At 44.0% G+C, this 27,227-nt stretch overlaps 1 protein-coding gene across 1 annotated transcript in view; it reads right to left on the reverse strand.

Annotated features, from left to right (window-relative positions):
- The window catches only part of LOC124605600 (proton-coupled amino acid transporter-like protein CG1139), a 201,212-nt gene that overhangs the window by 63,221 nt on the left and 110,764 nt on the right, over positions 1-27,227 (reverse strand). Inside the window, exon 3 of the mRNA XM_047137392.1 lies at positions 2,905-2,997. Coding sequence (XP_046993348.1) covers positions 2,905-2,997 — 93 coding nt within the window. The remainder of the gene's footprint in view (positions 1-2,904; positions 2,998-27,227) is intronic.

Below are 27,227 nucleotides of genomic sequence, written 5' to 3' on the forward strand. Positions count from 1 at the left end.
AGAGTCCTTAGAAAATGTAGTCCATCAACAAGGGAGGTGGCTTACAAAACACTCGTTCGACCTATACTTGAGTATTGCTCATCGGTGTGGGATCCGTACCAGGTCGGGTTGACAGAGGAGATAGAGAAGATCCAAAGAAGAGCGGCGCGTTTCGTCACAGCGTTATTTGGTAAGCGTGATAGCGTTACGGAGATGTTTAGCAAACTCAAGTGGCATACTCTGCAAGAGAGGCGCTCTGCATCGCGGTGTAGCTTGCTGTCCAGGGTTCGAGAGGGTGCGTTTCTGGATGAGGTATCGAATATATTGCTTCCCCCTACTTATACCTCCCGAGTAGATCACCAATGTAAAATTAGAGAGATTCGAGCGCGTGCGGAGGCTTTCCGGCATTCTTCCCGCGAACCATACGCGACTGGAATAGAAAAGGGAGGTAATGACAGTGCCACGTAAAGTGCCCTCCGCCACACACCGTTGGGTGGCTTGCGGAGTATAAATGTAGATGTTGTGGTCCTGAAGATCTGACAGCAGACGTATTTTCAGATGAAATCTTGGACATTCAGGTCCTACTATGCAAACAACTATTCGTTTTTATGCCTAAACATGTTTAATCAGATCTTCGATATCTGTAGAGTTGTTGAAAGCCAGACTTATTGATGAACACCCAATAATATTTTGTTCTGCAAATTTTCTAAAACATGCACACTGATAAAAATAGCCCGCCTCTTTCTTTTATGCCTAACAGCGGGTATTTGGTCCCATTTTTCTAAGTTTCTGAATTTCGAGGTCTAATTCTTCTTTATAAACGTTCCTTCCCCTCATCCCTCTTAAAGTTTTCTTTGCTTTTGCATCATTAAAAGCCAGATCTGTTTAATTTATAAACATGGTAATAATTCTACGCTGATCTCGAAGTTCTTTGACGTCCACTTAGTTCGCAATATCTGCGAAACAACAGTTTTCACTGAAACCACTGTGGGCAGTGTCATCATGGCTTTCCAGTTTATTAATCTCGAACTGTGACAGTGTCACTTGACACAGAACGCATTTTCGTTTGCCCTTTCCTCACTGCGAATTCAAATTCCTCTTGCGGCCCTTTATTAAAGACTCTATTCTTCACAATTACTCTTCTTAGACATGATTGCAACTATGGTTTCTTCCAGAGATCGTGGTGCCACATCGAAGTCGACCACGCGAATCGACACTAAAGCCGTGAGCTAGGTATCGCTACGATCCATAAGAATGTATGGGCACGCTCCTGAAGATCACGTCTCCCCTCTCAGTACAGTAGCACTCTCGCACCAGATATTAGTATAGACCCGAGCATATAAAAGTTCTGCTCCAGTTCATCAGCACAGCTGCAGCAGTCTACATCATAGTGTAGGACCAACGAGATGTTTCTGTTGAAAACTGTACCCAAGAGAACAGTTTGTTAATCAAGTGCTGCTTTCATAGGCAATGACAGTTGCAAATTGTCCAGTACTCCTTGGGCTGGGCTTGACCTTGGATGGGTTACCATCCAGTCTGCCGACCGCTGTTGGCAAGCGCGGTGCACGCAGACCTTGTGAGGCAAATTGAGGAGCTACTTGACTCAGAAGTAGTGGCTCCGGTCTTGTAAACTGACATACGGCTGGGTGAGAGGTGTGCTGACCCTCCATATCCGCATACAGGGACGCTTGTGGGCTGAGGAAGACACGGCGGTCGGTCGGTACCGGTGGACCTTCACGGCCTGTTCGGAAGGTATTTTTGGGGAAAACAAGGGTATCAAATAGATCTTATAATTAAATGTTTCCTTTAAGTCTCTTTTTTATTATCTACGATAATGATCGAAGCAGACGAAATGAACTAAAACTTGTATTGCTGCCGGGACTCGATCCCGGGTCTTACTGCTTGTTAGGCAAAAATGCTAACCGTTACACCACCGCCGCACGACGGTCGGCATTGGTGCACGATTTATCTAAGCTGAGTGCCCTCCCCAACACAAACTTCATTTTTCCCTTACATACTGTCACCGATATTGGCAAGCACCCCAGCATTGGACGTAATGGGTCGTCCTTGTACCATTGGTGATCTAATTGATCTTATAATTAAATGTTTCCTTGAGACATTTAAGTCCTGACCGCAGCACAAATTTTAATTATTTACTTTTGAATACATTATGGGAAAGGCAGTGATCAATGTCTTACAAATATTTACTATTAAAAACAGTCTTGATCACGATTTATTTATCAAGGTGACCGGTTTCGACCACTGCTGTGGTCATCTTCAGACCATTGAGTAGGAACCTCTTTCTGTTGGAGAATCACTACCCTTATTCTCCAACAGAAAGAAGTTCCTACTCAATGGTCTGAAGATTACCACAGTAGTGGTCGAAACCGGTCACCTTGATAAATAAACCGTGATCAAGACTGTTTGTAATAGTAAACCAATTTTAATTCATTTCGTCTGCTTCGACCAAATGTATCAATGGTAAGTAAATCAGTTATTTATATGTAATAAAATGAACTAATATTTATGTGTTCTAGGTTAATGAACTTTCTCCCAGAGCCATCAAAGAACCCACAGCAATGACCAGACAAAAGTAGTCTCAACTGGTCACAAAAGTAACTATTATGGCAGCAAAAATAATCACAATGCTTCTGAATGGAGAACAACAATCACGTTACTCGTTACTGTTGCTAGTATAACTTCGTCGAGGTGAAATGAAGTGTGCACGTATACAGTGCGTATTACAAAGTCCACAAGAGCCACACTAGATTGAGGCAAGCGCTGCATTGTGGCCACGTCTGTGCTACAGCAAAATTACGACAGCCTTTGTCAGGTTAAGGTAAGGGAAGGACAGTAATAATCCGTGTAGAGTTGAGGATGAAATGTACAGATGCAAGTTGTCTCTCTGAAGGAGTTGGTACTCACGAGTTGGGATGCTGTATGCTCCTCTCAGAGAAGGGGTCGTATTCCGGAGCGCTCTCATTCTGCTTGGAAACGGTGTCTTCCGTCAACTGGGCCCTGCAACATTCACACATACAACATGCGTATAGCGTGACACACTTAGTACATACCATGGTATCTGTCTGTAAAGGTAACACAATAAATCTGTACATAATTTGTATACTAATATTTGTCTATAATGGAATAATACATCACACTTCGTTTATACTGTGTGACTGTCAGAGACTGAATGGTTTTTATTTTGCTGTATTTACTGTTTTATTTAAGATTTTTATTGGTTTTAAAATCATTCATATAGACTATATCTTAATTGAAAATCTATAACAATATTTAATTGTGACCACATTGTGCGAGAGTGAGAACCCGTGTGTATATCGATAAGTAGCAAGTTCTGATGTAACAATGGGAGGACAGTACTGACGCGTGGTTACCTGTTGGCCGGTGGACGGGTACGGATGGCAAATTTGTAAATACGGAAACATAAACTGTTTTTCCATGTAGTGTAGACTGTGAAAAATAATGGACAACGTGTATTTAAAATTACGCGTCCTAGATTAAATTTGTACACAACAGATCCTATTACAAAGGCTGCAACATAAGAATAGTGCAGAGACACCTTTGTTAACGGGACAGTTTACAAAGCACAAGCGGACTGCCATGTTAAAGTTCCAGTATGTGTATGTGCCTCTTGTCGTGAACTAACATATCGTGAAGTAATACCGAAGCAGTAACAGGTACACTGAGTGAAGTGTTTTCAATATTGAGCACGTACTCCGAACTGTGTACTATGTGCAAAAAACTAAAACATTCGAACAGTGATCAGTTGGTTATTACACGCAATGGCGTTAATAAACATTGCGTCGTTCAGTGCGGATTACATTTCTTCTACATCTCGTTCGCCAACGCTTCAACCAACAAGGCGGCGGCAAGCATTTTTAACCGCGTCATCATAGTATCGCTTTCGAGAGAAAAGCTACAGCGGCATTATTTAATAACGATCACAGTTACTGGAATATATGTGTGTGCCGTCATCATGGAATAACGATTCGCCGTTTCTCAAACCTAAGTTCATTTCTTCGAACATTATAACTGTTAGCGAACTCTTCTTTCGCGATTATGTGGCTTGAAATTATCTATTAAATAAAACCAACTTTTGTTTTGCTAACATGCAAGGTTAATCATTGCTGTTATCCACTTTACGTAACTGCCCGCTCTTGACTTCCTACAGTAATAAGTAATATTTTTTGTTGTTTTGGCTATATAAACTAGCTGCTGCCCGGGTTTAAACAATTATTTATAAAGAAATGCTAATTTTGAGACGATGTGAGAAGCTGACGGAGTACATGTCGCTCACAGCTCACTCGTTTACTTATGGAAAAAAACTAACCTGTCTACTAAACTTAATGACTGTGGTGTTCGTACTGTAAGACCTTCGGTACACACGCCGTCAGATTATTTGACTTGTCGCTCTAACGAAGTGGGCGAGTGTCAGCAATATGTCTCGTGGTCTTATCGTGGCGCGTTTATCTTCTGCCATTAGGTCAGACGATAGAAATACCACTTGCACGCTTAGAGTAGCAGATTGACGGTGACCAACTGTAAACAGAACTTGATTCATTTTCACACACCTTTATTAAAATAATAAAAAGCATAGACATTACGTAACTTGATTCTGGATGCTGTTTACAATTGACAATCTGAAGTTCCTTTGGTCTTGGTACGTTAATTTTATTCTCACATATTTCTGATACTTGACAAAGTGTCTATTCATTTATCTTCATGGCTACGTACAGGAATATGGTAATCTTATTAGGCGCAGACTGAAACTTGACTATAGACTGGTACAGACTAATGCAGACTCGTACAGACTCGTGCAGACAAATGCAGACTGACTAATTGGAGGTCTGTACACTCGTTATAATACCTCGCGCGTTCAGGTATCACTGCACGAGTGTGATCCGCGAGGAGAAAAGGTTCTACGTTAGCAGCAATCTCATTGGCTGCGTTACATATTAATACGCGGATCGGCGGAAGCAGAATTTGGTCCGTCTCTAAAGCGGCGCCATCTCGTAGTGCGGAGACGGACGAGCGCTGCGCCTGAGTTGTTGCGCTTAGTGGGGCGCGCTCTAGTGGGAAAGTTGTGTACGCGCTGACTATGTGGAACTATGTACACAACAATGACTTTATTTGTTAGTTAACTTTCACGGATGACATTTTAGTCACGTTACCCATCCGAGGGGAATAACACTCACACTAACCAGTCCACGGGAACAGTGATTTTTTTTTTTCGAAATAAAACGTAGACTATGTGTTAGTTCCAAAGTTCAACCAAATCCGTCCAGCCTCTTCAGCATGATAGAGTAACGAACACACTAGCTAGAAGAAGAAAGTAAATAAGCAATTTGTAGTTCAGTGATGGGCAAATTTTATAAAATTTGCAAGTGCGACAAAGTCGTCTGTCCTTGGATTTGTGCCTATCACCAACGGATACGCTCGCATATCATAATCAAATTCACCCTCACCAAAGGGCTACCATGTTCTACATGTAAAGGCACGACAGCTCTCTATCATACAGCATTTAAATGACACCGTCGTTGTGAGTCTTCAAGCGTCTCAGAGAAGATACTTCTGCCGCTCAGCGGCTAAAATGCATAGCGTCCACGTTGCAATAGAGGTTCAAAGTAGCCTCCATGGAATTGCAGTTGACAGGGATACTAGCGGTTGCCATGCAGGAAACACATAAGCATACTTTGGCTTACACCATTTTGACGGGCCACTTTGATGAAGCTTGTACTAGTATTCGTCTTAATATCTGTGGACCCCGGTCTTCCAAATCTGGTGCATGCACTGTCCGCCGCCTCTCTACACGTTCGTCTGTCTGAGAGGACCCATGATCACACAATCGCCCAAAAACGGCTGGAAATGTTGTGTGAAGTGTTTGGTGTCTGTGAGGGTACTTGTTTTCATATAGCCATGCTGCCTGCAGCACACAAGGAACAAACGGCACTTTGTCAGAGGAACTTTCATTCGTCAGCGTCATCTACCGTGGCAACGGTGGTTTTCAAGACACGTGTTCCTAGGATCTTTTCTCCTCCATTTCCAGTCAGAAATCCGTCGCTGCAGTTTAAGGATTTTATTTATGCTCACCCTGTATATTGCCTGTTTGTGTTGACAAGAGTCAGTGATCATTCTGCAACACATGAGAATATTGTTCTCTTAACTGTAGGAAAAGAAACTTTTATAAAATATTTTAGACGATCCAGAATTACGTACGACAAACTTCGTACTTGCTTCATTGTAGAGGAACCCATAGTCCATGTTGAACTCTCCTAAGTATGAGGGCCATTCGGAATGTAAGAAACGACAGATCGTGAAATGGAAACCACAGCGAAAATCAAAACTGTATTATTTGCAGCAGTTAGCTACACCTACCAGCTACTTCTCTACACAGACTTAGATATCTGTCGTAGCGCTATACCAACTTTACAATTCCCTCGTTATGGAAAACAGCCGCCAGTGCTTTTCGACAATTTTCTACTCTGGACTGCAGCTCGCTGTCTGTGTCAAAATATTGTCTTCATAGCCAGCGGTTAATTTGAGCAGAGATGAACCTCAGAGGTAACCAATTACGGGCCGTATTGTGGGTGATCAAACACTTCCCATCGGAAACGCTGCAGGAGTATCCTCGTTGCCCCTGCAGAGTGCGGCCGAGAATTGTCGGGTAGAACTAACCGCATGACAGTTATGTTAAGAGGATTGCATAACTTCAGGCGAAATCTTTCGCCGGGCCCTCATACTTGTTGGGAGACGCTAACTTCTAGCCAGCTTTACGTTTCCAGAATGAGATTTTCACTCTGCAGCGGAGTGTGCGCTGATATGAAACTTCCTGGCAGATTAAAACTGTGTGCCCGACCGAGACTCGAACTCGGGACCTTTGCCTTTCGCGGGCAAGTGCTCTACCAACTGAACTACCGAAGCACGACTCACGCCTGGTACTCACAGCTTTTCTTCTGCCAGTACCTCGTCTCCTACCTTCCAAACTTTACAGAAACTCTCCTGCGAACCTAGCAGAACTAGAACTCCTGAAAGAAAGGATATTGCGGAGACATGGCTTAGCCACAGCCTGGGGGATGTTTCCAGAATGAGATTTTCACTCTGCAGCGGAGTGTGCGCTGATATGAAACTTCCTGGCAGATTAAAACTGTGTGCCCGACCGAGACTCGAACTCGGGACCTTTGCCCTTCGCAGGCAAGTGCTCTACCAACTGAGCTACCGAAGTACGACTCATGCCCGGTACTCACAGCTTCACTTCTGCCAGTACCTCGTCTCCTACCTTCCAAACTTTACAGAAGCTCTCCTGCGAACCTAACAGAACTAGCACTCCTGAAAGAAAGGATATTGCAGAGACATGGTTTTGCCACAGCCTGGGGGATGTTTCCAGAATGAGATTTTCACTCTGCAGCGGATTGTGCGCTGATATGAAACTTCCTGGCAGACTAAAACTGTATGCCCGACCGAGACTCGAACTCGGGACCTTTGCCTTTCGCAGGCAAGTGCTCTACCAACTGAGCTACCGAAGCACGACTCACGCCCGGTACTCACAGCTTTACTTCTGCCAGTACCTCGTCTCCTACCTTCCAAACTTTACAGAAGGTTCTCTACAGTGTATTTCGGGAACTTCAACAACCGTTATGGCCTATGGAATACAAATCTAATGATGAAAATTTGAACATGCTGGTTGAGTGATCTGGAGAACACAGCACACGTAGAATTACGTGTCTGGGAAACAGATCACAACCGTGATTTATGTTTTGTACCCTCCGACAACAATTACCTGCCGTTACCAGTGTCAAGGAAAGTCCTGGATTGCTTCCAACACGGTCAGCAAAGTCCAGTGATTCTCGAAATAGGTACAAGCTTACCTGTTATAAGATCATTTACCAGACCTTGATGGAACTTTAAAAGAACTCATTTGTCTGCATTTTCTGAAAATCTGGATAAAAGTCCGGGATGAATTCCAACAGAAACACAAACCTTAAGAGATTATCGGAGCTGTGCTGTGAATAGAAAATAAATATATCCCAAGAGGCTCCTGCAAAGGAATACGTACATGAATGAACGGAAAACTGAGAAATTCTGTATACAGTATTTCGTCTCATCAATGACTGTGAAACAGCTGATTAACTTCTGTACATTATTGGTGCAGCTCACTGTATGCGGTGGACTCAACTAATTTACAGTTGATGATGCTGGAGTGATATTCATAGTAAAAACAGGGGAAGCAGTAATTTTCTCGGCATCTTGCGCACGTCACAAACACCGAATTTTTATACTTAATTCGTTCACATCTGTAAGAGGTTCGCTCTCATAATACGGTTTACGCCAAAACACGTGTGACGCATCATTTCAATAAGTGTTGCTTGGTTGGTTGATTCGTGAGAGGGGACCAAACAGCGAGGTCATCGGTCCCATCGGATTAGGGTAGGAAATCGGCCGTGCCCTTTTAAAGGAACCATCGCGGCATCTGCGTGAAGCGATTTAAGGAAATTAGGGAAAACCTAGATCAGCATGGCAGGACGCTGGTTTGAACCGTCGTCCTCCCGAAAGCGAGTCCAGTGCGCTAACGACTGCGCCACCTCGCTCGGTGCCAAGTATTGCCTAGAATAACTGGTGACGTAGAATGAAACGCATTTTGAAGCAGAGTTGGATGTGATTTCTTTCTCTCTTTCGTTGAGATAAGGGCGATTTGAAACTTTGTAACGAAATTCTTTACCTGACGATAAAAAATAGACATCGCAGGGTTTCAAGTAGCAGAGTTCATTTGGAGGAAATCATTTTAATACCCGATGATGCCAGTCCCTGTTCGTCTTGAAAAATCTCGTCGTATGACTGTGGACGTTTGTTTTGTCTTCCCAAGGAATCAATTAACCGAAGACGTTAGTTCTGCTGTTCATTACATGAGTCAGAAAATTGTTTATATAAGACTGTTGAAAGTTTATCATATTTTGACGACATATTTCGCCGCGTACTCACCCACCGTTCCTTGAATCCTCGGTACAAATAGCCAGTGCTCTCTGGTGGGGATATGTAGACTGCTGGCAATAATTCTCCAGAAAGATTATAGCGTACTGCGCTGTATACGAATGGCTAACTTTGATTACTTTTCGGTTTATTTGCTGTGAAAATAACGTAAAAATTGAAAATAAAGAAAAGTTTCCGCATACAGACTCGAATCTAGGATTACGGTTCTTCCCTCTTTCCGCTGCTCCAGCGAGGGCCTGGAGCTTCCTGTAACATAAATGGCTGATGCCTCGCCCGACCAGCGACCGAAATGCTATTTTTCTAAACTCTTGACCGTCTGGAGCACCCACTTTAGTTCCTGGCCAAGCCCTTTAGATGCCATATGCCTTGTTATATACTCTGTTCATCGTATGAACAAACCGGATGTAAACATTACGCCATGTATTCTTCCGCGTTTGCTTGAATCTCACTGGATTTCGTTTCACGCGGAGCGGAAGCCAACTTGTGACCAGTATAGTCAAGTACGGTCATAAGGATACGTTTTATGCTGTGTTACATACACAGACTGAGCGACAATGCGGGGTAACAGCTTTACCGGCGCATTAAGCTTGGGACAGCTGTACTCAGCCAGTGGTCCAAGTGCCCTGTAATGACGTGAGCATTTGCAGTAGAGAAGTAAAAAGAGAAGGGCAAAGAAACAATATAGCTCCGAATGGCATTTAGTTGCGTTCTGTATCCCGCCAACGTTCAGCAGTCACATGTGAAAAAACTGCGTGCGTTAGTTCCAGTATGTCTGGCAGCTAAGCAGTCTTGTTATTTCTCGGGCCAAATCCCTTAACTTGGCTCCACATCAGTTCTGTTGGATTCATTTTGTAGTCGTACAGTGGCAAATTCAAAAATGCAGCATTTGTATGGTGGGCTCTATGCTGTGAAAATGATTGTTTTTCATGTTTCTGCGACACCTGTTTCTGTGGTATAAAACAATGGACATAGTCCAAATAAATAGTATTTAGTTTTCCGTTTTTGACTTAAAAAGTGAAACTGTTATTTTTCTAGATTTAAGCAACCTTTATCAACGGTCTTTCATAAAATATCGACATCTGAGAATCTATATTTGAAATGAAAAAAGGAAGTTGGCGTACAATATGTAATTAAAAACAAGAACACGTGCATTATTCACAAAAATGATGATGAATTATACAACAACGAGATTTGGGTAATTTGAAGTGAGCGAGGAAAAAAATTGAGTGGGGCGACATTTGAACCAGCGACACATTTAGTGCACTGAGCTATCAAGTTATTACGCTACCGATTCCACTATATACAAAGATGCAAAGTTATTGCAACTACCCTACTGGCCATTAAAATTGATACACCACGGAGATGACGTGCTACAGGCGCGAAATTTAACCGACAGGAAGAAGACGCTGTGATATGCAAATGATTAGCTTTTCAGAGCATTCACACAAGGGTGGCGCCGGTGGTGACACCTACAACGTGCTGACATGAGGAAAATTTCCAATCGATTTCTCATACACAAACAACAGTTGACCGGCGTTGCCTGGTGAAACGTTGTTGTGATGCCTCGTGTAAGGAGGAGAAGTGCGTATCATCACGTTTCCGACTTTGATAAAGGTCGGATTGTAGCCTATCGCGATTACGGTTTATCGTATCGCGACATTGCTGCTCGCGTTGGTCGAGATCAAATGACTGTTAGCAGAATATGGAATCGGTGGGTTCAGGAGGGTAATACGGAACGCCGTGCTGGATCCCAACGGCCTCGTATCATTCGCAGTCGGGATGACAGGCATCGTATCCGCATGGCTGTAACGGATCGTGCAGCCACGTCTCGATCCCTGAGTCAACAGATGGGGACGTTTGCAAGACGACAACCATCTGCACGAACAGTTCGACGACGTATGCAGCAGCATGGACTATCAGCTCGGAGACCATGGCTGCAGTTACCCTTGACGCTGCATCGCAGACAGGAGCGCCTGCGATGGTGTACTCAAAGACGAACCTGGGTGCACGGCGTCCGTAGTGGCCGAGCGGATCTAGGCGCTACAGTCTGGAGCCGTGCGACCGCTACGGTCGCAGGTTCTAATCCTGCGTCGGGCATGGATGTGTGTGATGTCCGTATGTTAGTTAGGTTCTTAGTTCTAGGGGACTGATGACCTCAGAAGTTAAGTCCCATAGTGTTCAGAGCCATTTTAACCTGGGTGCACGAATGGCACAACGTCATTTTTTTGGATGAATCCAGGTTATGTTTACAGCATCATGATTGTCGCATCCGTGTTTGGCGACATCGCGGTTAACGCACATTGGAAGCGTGTATTCGTCATCGCCATACTGGCGTATCACTCGGGGTCATGGTATGGGGTACCATTGGTTACACGTCTCGGTCACCTCTTGTTCGCATTGACGGCACATTGAACAGTGGACGTTACATTTCAGTTGTGTTACGACCCGTGGCTCTACCCTTCATTCGATCCCTGCGACACCCTACATTTCAGCAGGACAATGCACGACCGCATGTTGCAGGTCCTGTAAGGGCCTTTCTGGATACAGAAAATGTTCGATTGCTGCCCTGGCCAGCACATTTTCCAGATCTCTCACGAACTGAAAACGTCTGGTCAATGGTGGCCGAGCAACTGGCTCGTCACAATACGCCAGTCACTACTCTTGATGAACTGTGGTATCGAGTTGAAGCTGCATGGGCAGCTGTACCTGTACACGCCATCCAAGCTCTGTTTGACTCAATGCGCAGGCGTATCAAGGCCGCTATTATGGCCAGAGGTGGTTGTTCTGGGTAGTGATTTCTCAGGCTCTATGCACCCAAATTGCTTCAAAATGTAATCACATGTCAGTTCTAGTAAAATATATTTGTCCAATGAATACCCGTTTAGCCCGCATCTCGTGGTCGTGCGGTAGCGTTCTCGCTTCCCACGCCCGGGTTCCCGGCTTCGATTCCCGGCGGGGTCAGGGATTTTCTCTACCTCGTGATGGCTGGGTGTTGTGTGCTGTCCTTAGGTTAGTTAGGTTTAAGTAGTTCTAAGTTCTAGGGGACTTATGACCACAGCAGTTGAGTCCCATAGTGCTCAGAGCCATTTGAACCATTTTTTTGAATACCCGTTTATCATCTGCATTTCTTCTTAGCGTAGCAATTTCAATGGCCAGTAGTGTATATCTGATACAGTTGCTCAGAAAACTTGGAAGCCGATTATCTCTGTAAATTTGTGACAAACATTAAGAACAAACTATTTCTCGGAATTTTTAACCATGTTCCACTCGCGTGTTTCACTACAGGGAAGTGACCTCAGCCATTCTCATACTGCATATTTAACAGCGCGACGATCTGAGCACAACAGTGCAGAGGCTGTGACTATACACAACTTTTGAAATAAAAACTACGTAGCTAAAGCGTGATTAAGAAAAACGTTGATGGCTGCTAATACATTTGAATTTCTTAAAGTTTCGCTTAACGTAACTTAATAATAATATATGTAATACATAAGTAGGACCTAATCCAAGGGCGCAACAACACCAGTGTTCATGTGCTGCGGCTTCTGACCAATCATCGTGTTTCTGTTTGTTTACATTATGTTTATTCTTATGATGAACGGAGTATAGTAGCATAGGCCCCTCCCCTACTGCGTGTGGCGACGCGGTGTAGCCTGAGAACTACGCGCCGATGTCTACACCGCAATAGCCGATTCCAGGCGCCTCGCCTTTCAAGTTTAGCACATTTTTTTCGGATATTTCTGAGAAAAGCTTCAACGTCAACATTAGCAAGCGTTACATCACTGTCAAACGCGTCGGCTATTCGTCACTAGCTAGTTTCTTCCAAAGCAATTTGCTTCTAACAGCCTGTACTTCCCGGCTATGTGTTGCATTCCCTGTGTAGCGGCACACTGGATACCTCGCGGAGTTCAGCGACTTTGATCTGCAGCAGCCAATAAGAGTGCTCGCCGCGAAAACTTCAGTTTGAGAAAACGCGGTCGATACAGTAACCCGCTCTGGGGTCAGCTTACGTGTTCTGGGGAACCCTGGTGCAAGTTTTAGGATGGATCATGCTAATCTATGGTTTCAACTTTCTGTTTCATGTATTTGGGTGGAATATTAGAATATCTTTCTACCGGAAGTTGCAGTCGTCTTCTCATTGCATTAAAAGAGCTTCCATTGTTTGAACTTAAACCAACTGCCTTTCTGTGTGTGCGAATATCAGATTTCCTCATGGTACCGCGCCCTTTTTCAGTGTTTTGCTTCAATAAGAAATGTATCTACTTCGCAGCGCATTCCTCTGCTCTCTTTCGTGAAACTTAAAGCCATAAGGCCATTCAACCTATTGCAGTTTGCAGATGTACGCATGAATTGCTTCATTTGTTGCTATGATTTCAAAGTTCTTTCAGGGTGTTTGGTTTCAAATCGTTCAGACGTCAAATATATTGTCTTAAACGAGTTTCCTCTACAAGAAGAGAATAGTCACACATCTATTCATTAAAGCAACAGTGTTCCTGATTGAAACTTTCTCTCATAGACTTTTCAATGAAATTCCCCTTTCGCTTGTGGAAGCTCTACCGTTTCATTAAAATTTCCGAATCAGTTTGCGTGTGGTTCAAGCACCAATGATCACCAGCACCTTTGCACAGCAACGTGGCCGAACTTCTGACTCTGACAGTGTAGGACCTTGGATTGGTCGGGAAGGACCCCACATTTCCCAGAGCTCGATCCCCTAGGGTTTTAGATACGGGAAACCAACTAATCATGTCTGGAAATCGGCTGAAAATCAGGTTCAACAATGGTTCATATGGCTCTGAGCACTATGGGACTTAACATCTGAGGTCATCAGTCTCCTAGAACTTAGAACTACTTAAACCTAACTAACCTAAGGACATCACACACATCCATGCCCGAGCCAGGATTGGAACCTGCGACCCTAGCGGTCGCGCGGTTCGAGACTGAAGCGCCTAGAACCGCTCGGTCACTGTGGCCGGCTGAAAATCAGGGTAAAATTTATTTTAATTGAACATCTAGCATTTTTATTTCAAGGCTATGGCAGGCTATCAAATGTACTCGACTTTTCAAGAGGTTTCGAGTGCGTTTAAAAAATCTAGATCGTTCCACTAAAAAAGAACAGTTACTTGAATATCTTGGTTGATACTACAGTAGAGTGGAGATGGTTGAACATACAAGAAATTACGTCTCCCTCTGTGTGCTATTATTCTCTTAAAACGTTGAACCGAACACAAAATGAAGTGTTACGTCTTACACAACACGGCGTTGAAAAACTTCGAACAACAATGGGTAACGAATCGTTTATTTTCTGAGGACTGAACACTTGTTCATATCAGAGGCTGAAACATTTTTCATTCTGGATGCGAGCACAGTCGTTGCAATGGCGATTTGTCAACAGGGTCAGCAGGGCATTTTAATGGCTCTGTGTCATACAGTTCGCTAGGTGATCATCAGTCTGTGAATTAGATATTCTGCACTCAGTTGTGTTGTTTGAGTCGTGACAGACATCCTTCGCGAGAGATTAATGCATCCACACGAACGACCACAGACTAAATGCGTCTCCATATCAAGACTTTCTTATTAATGTCGTATGTACATCCCTGTAGGACGCGCCATGTCAGCAGGTAATATGCCAGGTGTAGAAGTATGAAACCGGAATTCAGTTGCAATAATTACACGTCTGTATTTTGATACTGATAAACAACACTCTATTCAAAATAATCTCCATTGCTATTTATACATTTTTCCCACGTCTCCGGCAGGCTATGAATGTCAACCCCCCCCCCCCCCCCACACACACACACACACACACAAATAAAAAAAAAAAAAAACAGTTCTACTTTTGAATCGAACGAGTCAGCGAGCCACTCTCGTACATTTTTATACGAATTGAAGCGTTGTTCAGCGAGCGCGTATCCCAGTAATGCAAACAGATGATAATCGAACGGAGCCAAGTCTGGAGAATAAGCCGCATGCCCTAGTATTTCCCAACTGAACGCCTCAATCTTTTCCCTGACCCGTTTTGCTGTGTGTGATGGGGCGTTATCACGGAGCAATATGACTTTGTGTTGCCTTTTCCCGTATTCCGGCCGTTTTTCACATAATGCTCGATATAAATCGATCGCTTGCTGTTGACAGCGATCATTGTCAACTGTTTCACCAGGTTTTACTAGCTTATAATAGATGAAAGCCTTCTGATTCCACCAAACACAGAGCACTTTCTTCTTTCCAAAGCGATTTGGTCTTCCAGTGGATGCCCATGGTTTGCCTGGATTCACTCATAATTTACGACGCTTAGGATTCTCAAAATACACTACTGGCCATTAAAATTGCTACACCCAGAAGAAATGCATGTGATAAACGGGTATTCATTGGACAGATATATCATACTAGAATTGATATTTGATTACATTTTCACGCAGTTTGAGTGCATAGATCCTGAGAAATCAGTACCGAGAACAACCACCTATGGCCGTAATAACGGCCTTGATACGTCTGGGCATTGAGTCAAACAGATGGCGTGTACAGGTACAGCTGCCCATGCAGCTTCAACACGATACCACAGTTGATCAAGAGTAGTGACTGGCGTATTGTGACGAGCCAGTTGCTCAGCCACCACTGACCAGGCGTTTTCAGTTCGTGAGAGATCTGGAAAATGTGCTGGCCAGGGCAGCTGTCGAACATTTTCTGTATCCCGAAAAGCCCGTACAGGACCTGCAACATGCGGTCGTGCATTATCCTGCTGAAATGTAGGGTTTCGCAGAGATCGAATGAAGAGTAGAGCCACGGGTCGTAACACAACTGATATGTAACGTCCACTGTTCAATGTTCCGTCAATGCAAACAAGAGGTGACCGAGACGTGTAACCAATGGCACCCCATACCATCACGCCGGGTGATACGCCAGTATGGCGATGACGAATACGCGCTTCCAATGTGCATTCACCGCTATGTCGCCAAACACGGATGCGACCATCATGATGCTGTAAACAGAATCTGGATTCATCCGAAAAAATGACGTTGTGCCATTCGTGCACCCAGGTTTGTCGTTGATTACACCATCGCAGGCGCTCCTGTCTGTGATGCAGCGTCAAGGGTAACCGCAGCCATGGTCACCGAGCTGATAGTCCATGCTGCTGCGAACGTCGTCGAACTGTTCGTACAGATGGTTGTTGTCTTGCAAACGTCCCCATTTGTTGACTCAGGGATCGAGACGTGTCTGCACGATCCGTTGCAGCCATGCGGATAAGATGCCTGTCATCTCGACCGCTAGTGATACAAGGCCGTTGGGACCCAGCACGGCGTTCCGTATTATCCTCCTCAACCCACCGATTCCATATTCTGCTAACAGTCATTGGATCTCGACCAACGCGAGCAGCAATGTCGCGATACGATAAACTGCAATCGCGATAGGCTACAATCCGACCTTTATCAAAGTCGGAAACGTGATGGTGCGCATTTCTCCTCCTTACACGAGGCATCGCAACAACGTTTCACCAGTCAACGCCGGTCAACTGCTGTTTGTGTATAAGAAATCGGTTGGAAACTTTCCTCATGTCAGCACGTTGTAGGTGTCGCCACCGGTGCCAACCTTGTGTGAATGCTCTGAAAAGCTAATCATTTGCATATCACAGCATCTTCTTCCTGTCGGTTAAATTTCGCGTCTGTAGCACGTCATCCTTGTGGTGTAGCAATTTTAATGGCCATTAGTGTATATCCATTTGTCATCATCTGTCATTATTCGATGGAGAAACGACTTTCTTTTGTATCTGGCGAGCAGCATTTCACAAGTGGTGTTTCAGTTTAATTGCTGTCTTTCATTCACTTCATTTGGAGCCAATTTTCCCACTTTCTGCACCTTTCCCATAGCTTTCCGCAGAAGAGAAACGGCTTTCTGCGTCACATTCAGATGTTCAGCGTGTTCCTGTTGAGTTTGAATATCATATTCATCCAGTAAGGCCCCCAATTCGTTGTCTTTCAACTTTTTCGGTTGTTTCCCGCGCTCGTCGTTTCTCACCGGAAAATCGCCACTCTCGAATTTTTTGAATCACTCGAAACACTGTGTTTTCCAAAGAGCATGTTCACCGAAACCTTCGACAAGAATTCGATGCGATTCTGCAGCTGTTTTTCCTCAAATGATAACAGAAAACCAATGCTGTCCGCAAATAGTAGTTCGTAGGCACAAAACTCGACATGTTTACGGTTTTAAAATAGGTACCGATGTATGGAACTTGGGTTACTGTGTGTTGACATTCGTCGTCAGCTGTTACAGGAAGCTGGTGGCGCTGCAGGCGTGGTCTAACGGACTCTACACTGACGGCTAGCACCATCTATAGGGAAATACCGGTTTCATACTTCTACACCTGATAGTTGTGAAACATCCTGGCAGATTAAAACTGTTGACCGAGCGGTTCTAGGCGCTGCAGTCAGGAACCGCGCGCCTGCTACGGTCGGAGGTTCGAATCCGGCCTCGGGCATGGATGTGTGTGATGTCCTTTTATGTTTAAGTAGTTCTAAGTCTATGGGACTGATGACCTCAGATGTTAAGTCCCATAGTGCTTAGAGCCATTTGAACCATTAAAACTGTGTGCAGGACCGAGAACTGGCGGAAGTAAAGTTGTGAGGAGGATCGTGAGTCGTGCTAGGGTAGCTCAGTTGGTAGAGCACTTGCCGGCGAAAAGCAAAGGTCCCTAGTTCGTCTCTCGGTCTGGCATACAGTTTTAATCTGCCAGAAAGTTTCATATCAGCGCACACTCCGCTGCAGAGTGAAAGTTTAATTCTGGAATATAGATGTGGTTCGAGCACCAATGGGCATCAGCACATTCGCAAATCAACATGCCTGAACATCTAACTTTGCCAGCCCAGGACACTGCACTACATCCGGCTACTGTAGTCTCTGACCAATGGTGCAGCACAAAACAGAATGTTGCAGGGAATCGATAACTCGTTCCTGGATGGCACGCGGTGATGTGCAGCTGTTATGAAGTGCTTGGTGCACAAATTGGCCATCCTCGCTCGTGATGGTCAGACGCAGTCGAATGGAACCTTGGCGATGAATATGCCTACCCTTGCGTTCCAATGCAGTCCAGTATCTGGTCGCTGTCACATCTGAATGCCTCATAAATCTCGGCATTGGTAGGCGGCATTTCCATGTCCTTCACAATAATGACTCATCATCTGATACCGCTCACACCCCTTATAGACCCTACCAAGCTTGATAACAACGCTAAAAACGAACACCACTTTGTTGGTCGTTCTGCTTGTCACACATAATTTCAGCTTTAATAATTTATATGTTGTTCCACTGACATATGATTATGTCTTCCAGTCACCTCATCTTTTGTTGGGCAGTATATTTAATTGTACTGTCAATACATGTTAGCAACGACGTCCGAAACTCCTTTTGTGATATGGAATACGTAGTTACTTTTGCTTTCAATGGGAGGTTACCCTCATCTATGGCATCTAGTAGTCAGATCTACTAGGTGAGTGGCCCGCCAAGCGAGTGCTTTTATTATTCGTACATCAGAAATATTTTCATGATTTATCTTACCCACTGCAACTATGCTTGAAATTAGAGCCCTAGCACCTAACAGTTAAGCTATAATTTATTCTCGTCTCTACTTCTTAACGCAACGGAATGGATAACGCATGTGACTAATAGCTTGTGCACATTTCTGATGGACTCACTCCACCCTGGCAAGACCACATTTCCATTCTGTGGCATATATTTTAATCAAAGGTTGGGCATACTAGCAAAAAATGGAGGTTATGGTATAACGCCTCAACAAAATGGCTACCCACAACTCAATAATCAAGACCACCATTTGTTTCATAGATCTTCTCTTTTATTATAATAAATTCTTTCATGCTTATGTTGCATAATTTCTTGCATTACACTTAAACACAATAGTTAAACAAGGGATTCTCCACCCAATGGTCATGACATTACGTAAGTATTTTACTATTCTAAGGTCTCGTAATGTTTCTGTTTATTGCTGCTGTGCACTTTCTGGATTGGTAAGGAATCTTTCGCTACTTCAGCCTCTCCCATACTCTCATAAGCTCATTCATCAGCTTAATAACGCAATTAGCTAAACAGTTTAAGTCTTATCACATATATTCCAACGTTATTTCCTCGGTACGTTGACGAAAAAACTGAGAATAGGCAATGTTATCCTAGGACGCTAGAGCATCGAAGCTACAGAGACCGCTAGGCCACTCCTTGTACAGAAAACTGAAGCTGTAACGCTGAAGGCTCTGTTGCCATTACCCTTAGCAGGTTCTGATGTGAGACGCGTGGACACATCAGACGACAACTATTACCGAAGTGGTTGCCTACCAACAGGCGTTAGTCCGTCTAACTCCAAGACCCTGTAACGTCATTGGACTCCTGGGTTCGTAGCCGCAATTTGCACCTCAAGTCATTCTTCAACACCCATCTGTGCTTGTTAATATTGCTTCGTTTCCATCCTCTACGCTATCTGATCAGAAGACCAGAAGACGCAATGCGGAACAGACCACTAGATGTGACGAGAGGCGTGCCCGTCAGCATGAAAGGCTGCAGAGAGTGTTGTCAATAGAGAGGCAGAAACAGCGAAAAGGCTCGATGAGAAGAGTTCAGTGACTTCGAAGGTGGGCTGGTCATTAGGTGTGATCTTATTAACAAACAGGGACATTTCAACTCTTCCAAAGCTGTCCAAGTTGACTGCTGATGATGTGGTTGTGAAGTGGAAACGCGAAGTAACAACCGCACCTAAACCTCCTATACTGACGGACGTGGTCAGTAGAGCATTGCGGAGGGTGGATGTAAAAATAAATTGCATGAAATTAGTGGCAGGAAATATTCATGAGTTCCAAAGTGCTACCAGCGGTAAAGCTAGCACAATGACTGTCGTAGGGAGTTAAAAAGAATGGGATACAGTTGCCGAACAGTTCCTCAACAGCCATATACTTCTGTAGACAATTGTCAGCGACGCTTGAGTGATACCATTGGACATTGGACGACTGGGAGCGAGTTATTTGGTATGAAGAATCGCACTACGCCCGGTGGCAACCCGATAGAATGATTTGTAATTACAATGAAATGAATGCCCTTAGCTGCATACAAGCGTTGATATAAGTCAACGGGGACAGTTGAAAATGTGTCCCCCGACCGGCATTCGAACTCTGGATCTCCTGCTTACATGGCAGACGCTCTACCCATTTCAGCCACCGAGGATACAGAGGATAGTGCGACTGCAGGGACTTATCTCTGGCACGCCTCCCGTGAGACCCACATTCGCAACATATTGTTCCGCACTCGGCTTTACTGCCGATTCCCGTAAGATTTCGGGCACTGTTTGTGCATCCGCACAGAAGAATATAGTCAAATGGCCCGTGAGCCTTAATTATATATATATGAAGATGGTTTCTGTTCTTTCGGACATGTTCGATGAGCCATGTTCGATGATATATATATATATATATATATATATATATATATATATATATATATATATATATAATTAAGGCTCACGGGCCATTTAACTATATTCTTCTGTGCGGATCCACAAAAAGTGCCTGAACTCTTACGGAAATCGGCAGTAAGGCCGCGAGTAACGAGTATAATGGGCAGTGGCGCTATGAATATAGTGCGGAACAATAAGTTGCGAATGTGGGTCTCACGGCAGGCGTGCCAGAGATAAGTCCCTGCAGTCGCGCTGTCCTCTGTGTCCTCGGTGGCTCAAATGGATAGCGTCTGCTATGTAAGCAGGAGATCCCAGGTTCGAGTCCAGGTCAGGGCACACATTTTCAACTGTCCCCGTTGACTTATACAAACGCCTGTATACAGCTAAGGGCATTCGTTTCACTATAATTTCATTCTAATGAGCTGCATGGTCATCGATGGAATCTGTTCTTTCGGACATGTCCGGAAGAACAGATACCATCTTCATATATATACAATGATTTGTGTTCGGTGAATGCCTGGCGAACGTGACCTGCGATCATATGTGTAGGCTACCGTTAACATCAATACACAAATGTCGGTGTCTGGAGTCAAGCTGTGAGCTGGAAGCATGGACTGCTGGTGAAAGGTGTCGCATCCTGCTCAGCGATGGATCGCGGTTATGTAATACCCCGGAGGACTACCATCGGTGAGTGCTGTGGCGAAATGGGGAGAGGTCTCATTCTTCCAGTTGTGTGGAAGAGCGCAACAGTGTTTCTCCTGTTGTCATGACGAGGGGAGACATCAGGTGCGACCTGAAGTCACGGGTGGCAGTTATTGAGGGAACTCTGACAGGAAAACGGTACGTCTCATGAACTCTGCATCCGCATGTGTCACTTCTCATGCGACAGCACTGTGGTGCCATTTTCCAACAGGACAATGCTCGTCCACACACGGTGCGTCGCTCTATGAGCTGTTTCCGTGATGTCGAAGTACTGATGTGCACAGCAAAATCCCCAGATCCGTCCCCGACAGAACATGTGTGGGCCCATCTAGGACGTCAACTCTGTCTCATTGCTAGTTATCCAGGATATCAACAAACAACTGCAACAGCTGTGGTCCACTTTGCCGCAGATGTGGATACAACGGCTTTATGAACACGCTTCAGAATCGAATCAGTGCATGCAACAAGGATAGAGTGTACAATGTCAAACTTCTAAGTGGATTCATATTGCCAGAGTCTTCGCAGATATGACTCGATACTGTTATCACTGAAATAACATCACATGCCTCTAAAGCCGTGAAATTTCGCTTCGTTACCTCCTCCGGTTCTGAGTGCTCCACTTTTTCACTCAGTCCGTATTTCTTCGAGTGGTGCTAACATGTTCTGTGGGGAACAACTTCATTTTAAAATTATTTCTGTATCGAAATTGGGCGTAACATTCCTGATTCTTATTTGGCTATGCAAATGGATGTCTCGCCGAATATATTATTTATGTGCTAGTTAAAAAGAAACGCTTCGTTTGGTCTTTATTTTCAATTGCTTTCCAGATCACTGTGTAACATTCTCGAAAAATGTACAAATGAACATTGATTTCGCGGACATGACGTGCACTGAATCAGCGTTTGTGTTCTGAGCCCGAATTACTTTATCCACATCGAACGTACTGTTTCGGATACGTGAACCAACTGATTGTACTTTTGTAAAATTCTCTGCTGTTCTACAATGGTTTCGCATCTTAATCCCCTGACATTTGCACAACGTAGATAGAATACCGTCATCAATGAAATGTACGTGCAAAAATTTATAAAATCCGTTTGGTAATGGTAATAATAATCTCATACTATGATAGAGCTGTTCTTTAACCAAAGCACAGAACTGAGTTTGTATTCTTCACTTCTCTCGGAAGTAGCACCAAATGCTGTAATATGAAAAGAAGAATTGTACGTCCTCATATATTACAAATGATTCAAATGGATCTGAACACTATGGGACTTCTGAGGCCATCAGTCCCCTAGAACTTAGAACTACTTAAACTTAACTAACCTAAGGACATCACATACATCCATGCCCGAGGCAGGATTCGAACCTGCGACCGTAGCGGTCGCGCGGTTCCAGACTGTAGCGCCTAGAACCGCTCGGCCACATATTTTACACAAAATCTTTTTAATCGGTAGTTTCTCCTGTCATGTAATAAAATATTCTCTTGGAGTCACTTTCAATGGTGCTAATCGAATTTTTCAATTCATGCGGCTTATCCCTGGTATTTCTCTATTGAATTTCTGTGCGCCGGGAAAGTGGCACAATTGACCCATTTCGCCAGTGACTGAGTGTTTGTTTCTGTTGGGCTCCTCACTGAGATCATAAGGAATGCTTCCCTACCAAACTGTGATCTCTACTTCTGCTTCGTACTTTCCGCACGTTAACATTCTGTTCATCCATTTGTGATCGTTGTCTTTCACTCGTTGTAACTCTGCCTGGTCTATTTCGTAATGCAGCTTCTCCGGCATCTCCTCTGTGTCTGGATTCTGTCTCGCTTGATCCTCTTCTATAATTTCATCCAGTCAGCTATGTGTTAAGCTGTCTCTCAATCTAATATCAGCCTGCTTAACTAGGCGGCAACGTGTTTGCTTGCCATCGTCCTTTCATCACCACCACCACCACACCACCATCATCATCATCGTCATCATCATCACCAATGCGCAAGTCGTCCAATGGGGCGTCGACTGAAATAAGGCTTGTAACCTGGCGACCGAAATTCCCCGGATGGGTGGGGCCTCCCGGCCAACAATGCCACACGATTATTTCATTTCATTTTATAATCTATTCCCCCTTTTCCGCTGTGCAGGTACATATGTTTCTCACTCCTCATCTGTTTCCGTTCTTCGCTGTTCTCTCTGTGTCCTTCTTTTCAATCCACCATAGACAAGATCCCCTGTTTCCCGTTTTAGTATACTGTAAAATAATAATACTACTTAACACGCTAAAATTCCATTTAATACATTGTCCACGACCTCAAGAAATTCACTGTGACTTAAATTTATTTCAGAATCACACTAACGAATGTGTCCCGCCATCGTCAACACGTATCCTTCTGATCACGAACGTATCCCCAGCAGTACAGGGTAATGGAACATTTGAAAACGTTCTCGAACATTGTGGAAGAGTCTAGAAAATGTATGGAGAATTATAGAGCATTGCCCAACATTCTAGAACATTATGGCACATTCTAGAACATTCAGGAACATTGTGGCCACACTCTACGGGGTGGTTATAAATAAACTTTCCCTCTTTGACACGTTGTAACACGGAAACGAATCACCGTACGAGTACTAAACTTCGTAGCGTTAATGTCAAGGACATGTGGAAGAGAAATAATGCGGAATCAATTGAGTTGAGTCCGCAGCTCGTGGTCGTGCGGTAGCGTTCTCGCTTCCCGCGCCCGGGTTCCCGGGTTCGATTCCCGGCGGGGTCAGGGATTTTCTCTGCCCGTGATGATTGGGTGTTGTGTGATGTCCTTAGATTAGTTAGGTTTAAGTAGTTCTAAGTTCTAGGGGACTGATGACCATAGCTGTTAAGTCCCATAGTGCTCAGAGTCAATTGACTTGAAACACTTTTAATTTGCTGCCACGGTACATCATACCATTACATACAGGTACCAGTACTACTACAAAAGGTGCTCACTGTGGTACCCGTCAGTGCCCAGAAGAGTCTGAATGCGCAGGACTGCATTCTGCACAGCAGCACTAAGCGTGTCCATAGGTATGCTGGCTACCTCTCGTGATACGCTGCGCATCAGATCAGCACAAGTGTGAATCTTCCCCTGGTAAACCCTGTCCTTCAGGTAGCCTCATAACCAAAAATCACAGGGAGTGAGAATTTGGAAACGATCGGCTGATAATTCGGTGGGGACCCATTTTGCATGAAAAGTGGTCAATGTGTCTCTCCCCTGTAGAGCGGGTATGACATGCTGGCGAAGTACATCGCAATAACGCTGGCCAGTCACACTGCACGTCTTTGGTCACTGAGTGCTAACGTGTTCAAAAAAGAATAGGCCAATGTTGAGACTCGCCAAACAGAGGACTGGAGGTGAAGATCGGCAATTCTGTGTGTTCATCTCACCCCTTTTTTTTTGGTCATCAGTCTACTGACTGGTTTGATGCGGCCCGCCACGAATTCCTTTCATGTGCTAACCTCTTCATCTCAGAGTAGCACTTGCAACCAACGTCCTTAATTATTTGCTTGACGTATTCCAATCTCTGTCTTCCTCTACAGTTTTTGCCCTCTACAGCTCCCTCTAGTACCATGGAAGTCATTCCCTCATGTCTTAGCAGATGTCCTATCATCCTGTCCCTTCTCCATATCAGTGTTTTCCACATATTCATTTCCTCTCCGATTCTGCGTAGAACCTCCTCATTCCTTACCTTATCAGTCCACTTAATTTTCAACATTCGTCTATAGCACCACATCTCAAATGCTTCGATTCTCTTCTGTTACGGTTTTCCCACAGTCCATGTTTCACTACCATACAATGCTGTACTCCAGACGTACATCCTCAGAAATTTCTTCCTCAAATTAAGGCCGGTATTTTATATTAGTAGACTTCTCTTGGCCAGAAATGCCTTTTTTGCCATAGTGAGTCTGCTTTTGATGTCCTCCTTGCTCCGTCCGTCATTGGTTATTATACTGCCTAGGTACCAGAATCCCTTAACTTCATTGACTTCTTGAGCATCAATCCTGATCTTAAGTTTCTCGCTGTTCTCATTTCTACTACTTCTCATTACCTTCGTCTTTCTCCGATTTACTCTCAAACCATACTGTGTACTCATTAGGCTGTTCATTCCGTAAAGCAGATCATTTAATTCTTCTTCACTTTCACTCAGGATAGCAATGTCATCAGCGAATCGTATCATTGATATCCTTTCACCTTGTATTTTAATTCCACTCCTGAACCTTTCTTTTATTTCCATCATTGCTTCCTCGATGTACAGATTGAAGAGTAGGGGCGAAAGGCTACAGCTTTGTCTTACACCCTTCTTAATACGAGCACTTCGTTCCTGATCGTCCACTCTTATCATTCCCTCTTGGTTGTTGTACATATTGTATATGACCCGTCTCTCCCTATAGCTTACCCCTACTTTTTTCAGAATCTCGAACAGCTTGCACCATTTTATATTGTCGAACGCTTTTTCCAGGTCGACAAATACTATGAAAGTGTCTTGATTTTTCTTTAGCCTTGCTTCCATTATTAGCCGTAACGTCAGAATTGCCTCTCTCGTCCCTTTACTTTTCCTAATGCCAAACTGATCTTCACCTAGCGCATTCTCAATTTTCTTTTCCATTCTTCTGTATATTATTCTTGTAAGCAGCTTCGTTGCATGAGCTGTTAAGCTGATTGTGCGATAATTCTCGCACTTGTCAGGTCTTGCCGTCTTCGGAATTGTGTGAATGATGCTTTTCCGAAAGTCAGATGGTATGTCGCCAGACTCATATATTCTACACACCAACGTGAATAGTCGTTTTGTTGCCACTTCCCCCAATGATTTTAGAAATTTTGATGGAATGTTATCTATCCCTTCTGCCTTATTTGACTGTAAGTCCTCCAAAGCTCTTTTAAATTCCGATTCTAATACTGGATCCCCTATCTCTTCTAAATCGACTCCTGTTTCTTCTTCTATCACATCAGACAAATCTTCACCCTCATAGAGGCTTTCAATGTATTCTTTCCACCTATCTGCTCTCTCCTCTGCATTTAACAGTGGAATTCCCGTTGCACTCTTAATGTTACCACCGTTGCTTTTAATGTCACCAAAGGTTGTTTTGACTTTCCTGTATGCTGAGTCTGTCCTTCCGACAATCATATTTTTTCGATGTCTTCACATATTTCCTGCAGCCATTTCTTCTTAGCTTCCCTGCACTTCCTATTTATTTCATTCCTCAGCGACTTGTACTTCTGTATTCCTGATTTTCCCGGAACATGTTTGTACTTCCTCCTTTCATCAATCAACTGAAGTATTTCTTCTGTTACCCATGGTTTCTTCGCAGCTACCTTCTTTGTACCTATGTTTTCTTTCCCAACTTCTGTGATGGCCCTTTTTAGAGATGTCCATTCCTCTTCAACTGTACTGCCTACTGCGCTATTCCTTATTGCTGTATCTATAGCGTTAGAGAACTTCAGACGTATCTCGTCATTCCTTAGTACTTCCGTATCCCACTTCTTTGCGTATTGATTCTTCCTGACTAATGTCTTGAACTTCAACCTACTCTTCATCACTACTATATTGTGATCTGAGTCTATATCTGCTCCTGGGTACGCCTTACAATCCAGTATCTGATTTCGGAATCTCTGTCTGACCATGATGTAATCTAATTGAAATCTTCCCGTATGTCCCGGCCTTTTCCAAGTATACCTCCTCCTCTTGTGATTCTTGAACAGGGTATTCGCTATTACTAGCTGAAACCTGTTACAGAACTCAATTAGTCTTTCTCCTCTTTCATTCCTTGTCCCAAGCCCATATTCTCCTGTAACCTTGTCTTCTACTCCTCCCCTACAACTACATTCCAGTCGCCCATGACTATTAGATTTTCGTCCCCCTTTACATACTGCATTACCCTTTCGAAGTCCTCATACACTTTCTCTATCTGTTCATCTTCAGCTTGCGACGTCGGCATGTATACCTGAACTATCGTTGTCGGTGTTGGTCTGCTGTCGACTCTGATTGGAACAACCCGGTCATCTCACCCATCAGAGAAAAATGATCCTTGTCTGTCTGTAGGATGGTCCAGGGCCAGCCCTCGTCAACTTCAGTCCTTGCGAGAAGGT

Source organism: Schistocerca americana, chromosome 3 (genome assembly GCF_021461395.2).
Source record: "Schistocerca americana isolate TAMUIC-IGC-003095 chromosome 3, iqSchAmer2.1, whole genome shotgun sequence".
Lineage (NCBI taxonomy): Eukaryota > Metazoa > Arthropoda > Insecta > Orthoptera > Acrididae > Schistocerca > Schistocerca americana.